This window comes from Orcinus orca, chromosome 10, assembly GCF_937001465.1.
Source record: "Orcinus orca chromosome 10, mOrcOrc1.1, whole genome shotgun sequence".
In the NCBI taxonomy this organism is placed as follows: Eukaryota; Metazoa; Chordata; class Mammalia; order Artiodactyla; family Delphinidae; genus Orcinus; species Orcinus orca.
In genome coordinates, this window is record NC_064568.1 from 80,699,849 (window position 1) to 80,710,595 (window position 10,747).

The following is a 10,747-nucleotide window of genomic DNA, read 5'->3' on the forward strand; positions in this document are numbered from 1 at the left end:
TTATAGATGATCTAGATCTTAAACAACTAGATCTAAATCTGGATATCAGCTAAATCCTGATTTTATCAATGCCCCAAGGCCCTCCAGATGACTCTCTGTTGCAAACGTTCTCCTCTCTCAAAACTATGTCTTCCTGTTAAGTATCTGACATTGCTTCTTGTCAGTTGGCCCATTTTCAAAATATCAGCCCCCAGATTAAAAACCCAAAAGGATTCTCTGCAGCTACTCATTACCTTCTCTATATTAAATCAAAATCAAGAGAAAAGGAGTTTTCCTTGTGATGTGCACAGCATGAGATAAAATGATACCCATTTCTTTGAGTAGCCATTGTCTTTAAACTATAATATACAATAAGTCCCCTGCATATGAACGAGTTCCATTCCGAGAGCGCATTTTAAGTCCAGTTTGTTCTTAAGTCCAACAAAGTTGGCCTACGTACCCAGCTAACACAATCAGCTATATAGTACTGTACTGTAATAGGTTTATAATACTTCTCACACAAACAATACATTAAAAAACAAACACAAAAAATAAAGAAAACATTTTTAATCTTACTGTACAGCACCTTGAAAAGTACAGTAGTACAGCACAACTGCTGGCATACAGGCGCTGGCATCGAGTGAACAGGCAAGAAGAGTTACTGACTAGAGGAGGGAAAGGAGGTGGGAGATGGTAGAGCTGAAGGATTGTCAGCAACAGGAGACAGAGGACAAGCTGCAATTTCACTCACGCCTGATGTTGATGGAACGCACGTTCACATCTCTGAAAGTTTGCACCTTGAAGGTTCGTATGTAGGGGACTTACTGTACATAAGTCATTAACAGTGGCACAGGGCCTCCTCCTCTACTGAGACCATTGTTTGTTTTTTAAGGCTGTAGAGTAGAAAAGACAATAGTATCTCGATGGTAACCCCACCACCTAAGCAAGAAGTTTTTTTTACTTAACTTATTTACTTATTTATTTATTTATTAATTAAAAAAAATATGGAACGCTTCACGAATTTGCGTGTCATCCTTGCGCAGGGGCCATGCTAATCTTCTCTGTATCATTCCAATTTTAGTATATGTGCTGCTGAAGCAAGCACTATTTATTTAATTTTTTAATGACAGTCTTAATTTAAGGGATATATGTTCTTCTATCTCCCACATTGTTCTCTACTGTAAGTACAAGGGGATGCTGTTTGATGACCTAATGAGGTCAAGGAGCCTTGAAGATCATTTCCCTAAATCAAGAAGCCCACAGACACTTTACTAGGAGCAGATGAATGCTTGGCTCCCAGGAAGACTTCCCAGCCTCCACTGCTCCTCCTCTTCTCACCTCACCGAGCTCCCAGCTCCCAACTCCCAGGATGCAGTTCCCCGTTACTTTGTGGATCTCTGTTTCCCAAGCCCTCCAAGAAGCAAGACTGATAAACTGGGGAAAATCACTAAGCAAAATCATCACCCCTAATTTACTGTCCCTATTTGTTCTTTCACTATTTTCTTTCTCTGAAAACTCAGATAATCAAAGATTACCTGGTGCAAAAACTCATTTTATCGAGAGGGAAACTGAGCCTCAAGGATGTGAAATACCTAAGGGCATGGGTAGTTAATGGCAGAACCACAGTGAAAATAAAAGTGTCCTCTCCTCTAGTGTTCTGGGCACCTAATTTCCAGTCCAGCATTCCTTCTGTCTGAACAGACTGTGGTCCAAACCTGAACCAGCTGCCTCTGCAGACAAATACCCTCCTTGCTCTGCACACCATCTTTGTGCTTCTGACTGTTCCTCCAGCTCAAGAGTGTATCTGAGAAACCAGTCCTACTGAAGACTGGGCACACTGAGCTCCAACCACCACCTCAAAATGGCCAGTTATACACTTTTGTGAAAACCCACCTTGTTTCCCATCCTTATTTCAAAGCTAGGGTTGGTATTTCAAAGGACAGCACACAGGGTGTATTTCACTGGCACAGGAGGCGGGCATAGGCAGGACAACTAGAATCAGCTTTGCCCCTTTGGCCAGCAAACACATTCACCTTGACCTCATCCTTACCAGACAGCAACAAGCAAGAAATCTTCTACTTAAGGATGGTCCGAAACAGGCCACAACCTTGTCACACTACCTTCAAAACGATCAGCTGGAGAGTCAAGGTGTTAACTCAGTACGGTCACTGGCATGCAATTGGGTCCCAAAAGGAATATTCAAGATTCCAACCTACCCAAATAACATTATTTGTACTTTAATTCAGTCAAAATATTGAGCACTTCCTATTTCCTAGACACTGTGTTAGATGATACAAAGACTAATAATAACTGTCTCCAGGTAGCTTCACAGTCTAGCAGGAAAATCAGATACATAAATGACATGCAATATGATAGAAACATGAATGAACAGCTGTGTCCCAGAGAAAAACCAGCAACACAGAAGCAATCTGTGGAGACCTATGCTGTATAAAGCCGCACAGGAAGTACCAAGGGAGTTACGAAGATGAATAACACACTGGCCTTGAAGGGTAACAGTAAAATCTAAAATTGGAAATGAACATATGTCTTAGACATACTTTTTCCAGCCAAATAAAACACAGTACAAAATGAAGCAAAAGTTACTAGAGAGGCAGGTATAAGCTATGTGTTATGGGAGCTGCTCATTTCAGCTAAATGATCACGAGGGACCTCCAGACTTAGAAGACACATTTGAGCCGGAGCTGGAAGGAAAAGGCGCATTTTGATATAAACTGAGGATGGGAAAGGGCATTTCAGAGACAGTACCTAACAAAAGGCATGCAGGCATTACAGATCTTCCTTGACTTGAGATGGGATTACATTCCAACAAACCCAATAAATTCAAAACATCGTGATGTAAATGCATTTAATACACCTTAACCTACCAAGCATCATGGCTTAGCCTAGCCTACCTCAAATGTGCCCAGAACATTTATCTTAGCCTACAGTTGGGCAAAATCATATAACACAAAGCTTATTTTATAATAAAGCATTGAATAGCCCATGTCATTTACTGAATAATGTACTGAAAGTGAAAAATAGAATCGGTGTCTGGGTACAGATGTTGGTAAATATATCGGTTGTTCACCCTCATGATTGCATGGCTCACAGCCACTGCAGCCTCATGAGAGAAGATCATACCACATAGCACCAGCCTGAGAAAAGATCAAAATTCAAAATCTGAAGTACAGCTTCAACTGAATGTATATCACGTTTGCACCGTCGCAAATTTGAAAAATTGTAAGTCAAACCATCGTAAGTTGGGGACCGTCTGTGGAAGGAGAACAATCAGGACCCCATGAGCCCAGGTCATGGAGCGTGGTGGCAGGTAAAGCTGTAAAGGTTGCAGATTTCAGATACTAAGTCAAATAATAATTTAAATGCTAAGGGGTCTGCATTTTGTTCTGAATGCAAGTGAACGATACAAGAAAAGGCACAATCAGAGCCATGCTTTGAGGATCATTATTGCAGGAATGTTGAAGGCGGGTGGAAGATAACAATTGGGAAGAGCAAATGTGGTTATTAAAACAGTCCAAGTACACAAAGGAACCCATCTACAGAAAAGAAACAGACTCACAGACATAGAGAACAGACTTGTAGTTGCCAAGGGGGAGGGGGTTGGGGAGGGATGAATTGGGAGTTTGGGATTAGCAGATGCAAACCATTATACAGAGAATGGATAAACAACAAGGTCCTACTGTATAGCACAGGGAACTATATCTATATTCAGTATCCTGTGATAAACCATAATGGAAAAGAATATAAAAAAGAATGTGTATATATGTATAACAATTGCTTTGCTGTACAACAGAAATTAAAACAACATTGTAAGTCAACTATACTTCAACTAAAAAACAAAAACAAAACAGTCCAAGTGGGTGAGCAATGAGTTAGAGGAATGGCAGTAGGTCTGGGAATAGGAAATAGATGTGAGAGACACAGATGCTGCTGAGATGGCTACGTGATCACATGTGGAGGAGGGACAGGGGAGCTCACGATGACTCCATGTCTCCAAGGTACATGGTGAGGTCAACACCAGAACCAAGGAAATCAGGAGAAACTGCATCCCACTTCCTCTTCCATCTGTATCTGCTTCGCCTACCAAGGTCATCCATCTACCATCGCCACTGAGATTTCAGCTGCTCGTGGCCTTCCTCACTGATCAGTCAGGGTCTGTCTACCCAAGAAAACACCTCACTGCAGAGAACGGGCAGAGACAGGGTGACACGTCACCAGCCATGTCTTCATCCACTGACCCCTCATTTTTTTTTTTTTTTTTTTTCTGCGGTACGCGGGCCTCTCACTGCCGCGGCCTCTCCCGCTGCAGAGCACAGGCTCCGGACGCACAGGCCCAGCGGCCATGGCTCATGGGCCCAGCCACTCCGCGGCACGTGGGATCTTCCCAGACCGGGGCACGAACCCGTGTCCCCTGCATCGGCAGGCGGACTCCCAACCACTGCGCCACCAGGGAAGCCCGCTGAGCCCTCATTTTATCAACCTTGGGATAGGCCTCAATGTTTCCGAGGAGGAGCCGTCCTCAAGGACCTGAAATGGAAGTTCACCTCACTTAGAAAGTGGAGAGAAAAGGAAGGAGGAACCAGCTCCTTCTGTCTTTCCTTCTTTTTTTTTTTTTTAACGATTTTTTTTTTTTGATGTGGACCATTTTTAAAGTTTTTATTGAATTTGTTACAATATTGCTTCTGTTTTATGTTTTGGGTTTTTTTGGCCCAGAGGCGTGTGGGATCTTATCTCCCCGACCAGGGATCAAACCCACATCTCCTGCCTTGAAGGCAAAGTCTTAACCACTGGACCACCAGGGAAGTCCTATCTCTCTTCCCTTCTTATCCCCCTTTCCTCTCCTCCTTTCTTGTTATCATTGTCTTTTCTTGCCTTCCCTCCTTTTCTCTACCCCCACCTTCCTGCAGTCTCTACCTCCATTTTCATTCCTCTCTTTGTCAGGTTACATTTCCCCACTCCTTCTTCCTCCTGAGGAATTGCGTGAGTTAACAAGTTGCTTGGTAACATGCAGTGTTAGACGTGCCTTTGATAGTAAATCTCACGTCTCTTGAACCTAGTTATTTGTTCCTCAAGCAGAGTAGACATTCAACAAAGCAGGCATTAAATCGATGAAATAATATGTCCTGTCATCATGAAATTATGTATCCATTTTTTGTTTGTTTATATGGTGAGACCATGGGTAGTTTCTGGAACGGTCTCCACCACATCTGGCTAGGGAAACTGGTGAGGAAAGGAGTTATCAAATGGGAAATCAAGGCATATGACCAAAGAAGACTTGAATGTGAGGTCAAACTTTTATTTCCCCACGAGCCGTTAAAATAGAAGGTATCTCTTACGGCAGTTTCACGCACGCTCATAAATAAATGATTTCTGTGTTTCCACTCAGCTTCTGACAAGTCATAGTTCCTTGAAGAATGAAGAGAAGACATAGTCTTTAGAAGCATAAATTTCTGTCCTTCCCATTTTCCTCCAGAAGCAGATTATTGCCCGTCATGAAGGGGAGGTTTTTCTCTGACCTCATTCGGGGATGGAACTTTTAACCAAAATGGTGTCACCCCTGAACTCACTCCTACACGCCAACGTAAGTGACCACAGAAGGAGAAAAGCCCTATAAAAAGAGAGAAGGTAGCACTACACTCTGTCCATCTCGCAGCAAGCACAGGCTCATCCACTTACAGTGAACTGGGAGAAACTACCATGGCTCGTGTGAGAACTTCATCCGTGGTGAGTCCCGCACTAACGTGCAATGCTCTCGTCGATTTGGGCCAGATAATATTTCTGGACTGCAGGCATGAAATCCTGGATTCTAGCTATGGAAATCCAAGAATACTGTCTACGTAGGATGGGAAATGAAACCCTTGATAGATACTTGTCATTGTATAGCATTTTCAAGAACTGGTACACATCAGTTTGAAAGGTGAGATTAAAACTGAAAGATAGCTATACTGGGGGCTAAACCACACAAGAAGTGTCACACGATGCTGTGCTCTAAGAAAGAACGCTTATTGAAAATCTGTTTCTCTGCGTACAAGGGATTCAATATAATTCTCCCATTTTTCTTCAATCCAAAATGAGATGGGTCACTATCCTTGAGGATTTACTAAGTTGTGGCAGTGACTTTTCTTTCCATTATCCTGTTATTATACTATAGTCTTGGTACGCTAACCCTATTTATTCTAACTAGACATAGATGTATAGATGGTATAGGTGTGGTTTAGAGTAAATGGTCTTTATGTTTTTAAAATATTTAAGTTAAAACGTCTTTTTTGAAACCCAATTTGATTACCGAATCAGTATATGTAAATTTAGAAAACCTGGGAAATATACCTAAGAAAAACATAAGGGGGGGTCCATTTTGGGTTGGATGTTTGCCAGTGGTACCAACAGAATTTTTAACTGATACCACATGGATTTTCTACAGCCCTTTATTTCTAAGGTGTACATTTGATTTCACATAGGGTTTCACAGAATGCACGGGGCGGGATCGATGGTGTAGGAGGACATTTCTTCCTAGAAAATCAAGGTCATTACCATCCCAATGACCTGAGAGTGATGCATGTACTGACAGGTTGATGACTTGCCATCTTCACTAAAATTACTGCCAGCCAATGAATAATGTGGTTTTTCTAAGTTAGAAAAGAAAAATGTTCAAGACTGGTAGAAATGCCATCCTAATATTATTTTGTTCATCTAACCAGCTTTTCATTTAACAGACCTGAAAATTTCGTATAGATTGTCGTTGCCCATAGCATGTTCTCAACTATCAGCAATTCCATCATCACCACACTTTGTTGACAAAACCCATGTAGCACTAACCCCGTTTCCCACCTCTCTTTCCTTTCCCACCCAGTTCCAGTCACTGCTGCTGCTGCTGAGTCTGGTGGCTCTTGTGAAGGCAGGAATCATAAGCCCACAAAGTCCAGGCTGCCCGCATGTTGAGGACAAGAACTTCCCCCAGTATGTGAGGCTCAACCTAAACATCCTTAACCGGAACGTGAATTCCAGAAGACCCTCCGATTACTACAAACGCTCCACCTCACCTTGGACTCTCCAGTACGTAAAAGTCCCAGATAAACTCTCTGTATTCTTCTACCCTGTATGTATCAGACTGCCAGTTAAATCACCTTGAGAATGGTATTACTCAGAATCATCCGTCAAAACTGGAAGGGCCGTTGTGTAAACCCATGATTCTCAAGCTTTCATTCTACAGATTTCTTTGATAGAGCACAGCTCTCCCCAGCCCCCATAACACCTATTCTACTAGTTCTCATTGCCCCAGAAATCCATCCAAATGAACGGCGGTCATCATTCTCATATTTATGACACCCCAAGTCTGTTGTTTATTTATTTTAAAAAGAAATAGACATTTATTGTAGGAGATTAGTGCTTGAATTCTCTTTACCAGAGCTCCCAGAGAAGATGTGTTGAAAATAACTATTAATTAACTGGGATTTTTGTGCTTTTTTGGTTGTATCAACACTGGGAAAATATAGCTTGAATACCAGTGGAAGAAGTATCATGCTGGGTATTTCCACCCTTTTTTGAGTTAGACAACATCCCCAACAGACCAATATTTGCTGTGTCCTTAGTACATCTAGTATTTAGATGGATTAAGTACAAAATGTATTTTGATAATTTGATTTTAGTAAAGCAAGTAATCCTCAGTTGTATGGAGCCTATAGATTCACCTGACTGTAGGGTTTCTCGTCTTCTTACTTCTACTTACTAAGAATAGTTCAAATAAATGAATTCAGAAGTCGAAGCAGCTGGAGGGGAGACAGAAGGTTATAAAGGGGCTTAAGATCTTGTTTGCAGCCCTTCACATCAGCCGTGGGCTCTGTTCCATCAGTGTGCTGTCAGATAAAATTTGAGTGCATTCTCTGCTTCAAAGACAGACTTCATTAAGTCAGATTAACAGTTATCTTGTTTCTATACTAGTCCTTTAGTCTTTTTTCATCTATCAAATGTACCCTAAAGAAATTAACCTTTGTGTCAAATTTAAATCCTTTCTGTGGTTTCAGTCTATCTTCTTTTGTGTATGCCGGAAATTGGGGAAAACTAATCATTGTCTTTTTTTCTATAACACTTCATGGGCTTCGAAACACAAGTTTTCCCCAAACTACTTCTTTTTCAGACTAACAGCACTTAGAGAATTCACAATGCCTATCATTTGCTCCCCTGTGAATTTGTCTCCCTCTGTTTATTCCTGTTTGATTTCCTTCCTGCTCTACCAGGAATTCACTTTCTTCCTGGCTTTTGTCTCCCTTGCAGCCGCAATGAGGACTCTGAGAGGTACCCCTCTGTGATCTGGGAGGCCAAGTGCAGCCACTTGGGCTGTGTCAATGCTGAAGGGAAGGTGGACCATCACATGAATTCCGTCCCCATCCAGCAAGAGATCCTGGTCCTGCGAAGGGAGCCTCAGCACTGCCCCCACTCCTTCCGGCTGGAGAAGATGCTGGTGGCCGTGGGCTGCACCTGTGTCACCCCCATTGTCCACCACATGGCTTAAGAGCTTCCGGTCTGACCCCCACTCCCCAAATCAGTTAGGCTTTCTGGGGATTAGACCCAGCCCCATTTCTGACCCAAATCACCAGGGTTCTTAGTTCATCCAGTGGAAACTCCAGAGGGAACACTGGTTTAGAGATGGAATCTGAACCATTTTTCCCTTTCCCCAAGAAGGAAGTTTTAGACTGAGTACCAATTTGCTTCTTGTTTGCTTTTCTAAGGGCTTTAAGTTATTTATGTATTTAATAGGCCCCAAGATAACTTTGGGGCATGAGATTCCATTTTAATGAATTACATGCCTTATTTTGTATTTTTTTAAAACAAGATTCCAGACTTGGGAATTTTATTATTTAAAAGGTAAAACCTATATTTATATGAGCTATTTATGGATCTATTTATGTTTCTTAGTCTTTAGAGAAAGGTGAAATATATGAGTATCTGTACTGCCTAGGGAAATCCTAGATAGGATTAAATAGCAGGTGAAAATTTCTGAGTTTGTACTGCATATGGCTACAGGATTTTCTTCTCATTGTCTCTTAGGAGTGCATGACATGGCTGAAAAGAAAGACTAAACCTAGTTTCATATTTATTACCTTAACTTTGTAAATTGTTCAGGTTTCACAAGAGAGACGGCAAGTGTAACTCTGCTCTGTTAAACTCTTGTAATAAAAACAATTGATAATAATAAAGTTTGGGAAGAAAATTCGTTTCCTTATTTGTTTTCTCATTAAAAGGACTTCCGAGGGCTTCCCTGGTGGCGCAATGGTTGAGAGTCCGCCTGCCGATGCAGGGGACACGGGTTGGTGCCCCGGTCCGGGAAGATCCCACATGCCGCGGAGCGGCTGGGACCGTGAGCCATGGCTGATGAGCCTGTGCGTCCGGAGCCTGTGCTCCACAACGGGAGAGGCCACAACAGTGAGAGGCCTGCGTACAGCAAAAAAAAAAAAAAAAAAAAAGGACTTCCATGAGCTCAGCTCTTTCATATTTGGAAGGGTGTGCAAATTTATCAATAGAGCAAAACAAAGCATGCCTTTGAGTAGCAACAACCTCCACCCACCCCAAGTCCAAGTTCTCAATGTTATTCAAGACAATACAAGATGGAGGCCTGCATACTATTATCCAATGCTGTGGACACGCGCACTCTGGAGCAAATTAAGCAAATAAAAATAATGGCCCTGGGAAAATGACATGTCATTTTTAAAGATCATATGGGGGGAAGAAAAAATCCTCCCGAAGGTATGACCTGAGGTTTGACAGGAACGAGGAAGTTCTGGGAGGAGACATTGTTTTCAGACTAGAACGGCAGTGTCTCCCCAAGCTCAGTCTGCTTTTGAAGATTAATGTCAACCAGAGATCTAGAAAGGAACATTTCTCTCTTGCTCAGGTCATACCCCTAGGACAACCTCTCCTGCCCTCGGCCTCTGATTCTGTGCACCCCAGGACACAGAAAAGAGCCACCGGGGCAAAACAAACTTCAAGCATGAGAAAAGTTCAGCCCAAGTAAAATAAAAACTGAACCATATTCAATTCCAGAGTAGTTTCAAGTTTCAAGTCATAACCATTTTCCCCAATCACGGCCCAGCGTGTCCTACTTGCCCTACTTCTGGGTGCCCCTGAGAACTCTCAGGCTGGACCCACAGGCTCCCTGCTTCTCGAAAGACCATCTGCTGCAATATTTTATTCTCGAAACTCCAGCCGTACCCAGAGGGCCATGGCTTTTCTCTGCTTCTTTTCCAATTCCAAACCCAGGGGTCACCTTCTCCAGCCCCGCTCCTTCCAGTGTTCTTGTGCCCTGAGATCTTGAGTCTCATGACCAACTCCCATCATGGTTTCCACACAAGAGATTCACGGGCAGCTGCCACTGACAGTTTCTCACGGTCTGTGCTTTAAAACCTCTCCCTGCTGTTCATTTCTCACTCTTCCTTGAATGGTAGTGGTGAAAATAAAACTGTGTTTTTCCTTTGGGACGGAGAGCAAGAAAAGGACATGTACATCCACAGTCCTGAACCATGATTTCCCACTAGACTATATTCCTGGGAATTTTGAGGGTGGGAAGAGGCAGTTGCTTTCCAAGCCTCTTCTCCCCTGATGTGGGCTGCTTTTATTCTCCCTTCATTTGCCCCAGTTAGCACCATCATTCACCCCATCATCTCTGCTAGAAATCTGCAAGGCATTCCTGACTCTTCCCTCTTCCTCTCTCTCACTCCCGACACCCACAAATCCCCAACCTCATTGTTTCACTTCC

The 10,747-nt window shown here is 42.7% G+C and overlaps 1 protein-coding gene and 1 non-coding gene across 2 annotated transcripts; one reads left to right on the plus strand and one right to left on the minus strand.

Moving 5' to 3' along the window:
* Positions 1 to 977: 977 nt before the first annotated feature.
* Positions 978 to 1,084, minus strand: LOC117198706 (U6 spliceosomal RNA). The gene has a single exon (XR_004479927.1). It is a non-coding gene; the product is annotated as a U6 spliceosomal RNA (small nuclear RNA).
* Positions 1,085 to 5,524: 4,440 nt separating this feature from the next.
* IL17A (interleukin 17A) lies at positions 5,525 to 9,205 on the plus strand. Its single transcript, XM_049716155.1, has 3 exons — positions 5,525 to 5,578; positions 6,848 to 7,050; positions 8,269 to 9,205. Exons 1-3 carry the CDS (start codon positions 5,525 to 5,527, stop codon positions 8,504 to 8,506), a joined length of 495 nt encoding a protein of 164 aa, XP_049572112.1. The 3' UTR covers positions 8,507 to 9,205.
* Positions 9,206 to 10,747: the final 1,542 nt, after the last annotated feature.

Coding starts and splice junctions, on each gene's coding strand:
- IL17A (XM_049716155.1), top strand. CDS start 5,525: ATGGAACTTTTAACCAAAATGGTGTCACCCCTGAACTCACTCCTACAC. Junction 5,579..6,847: donor ACTCACTCCTACACGCCAAC/GTAAGTGACCAC, acceptor TTTCCCACCCAG/TTCCAGTCACTGCTGCTGCT. Junction 7,051..8,268: donor ACCTCACCTTGGACTCTCCA/GTACGTAAAAGT, acceptor TCTCCCTTGCAG/CCGCAATGAGGACTCTGAGA.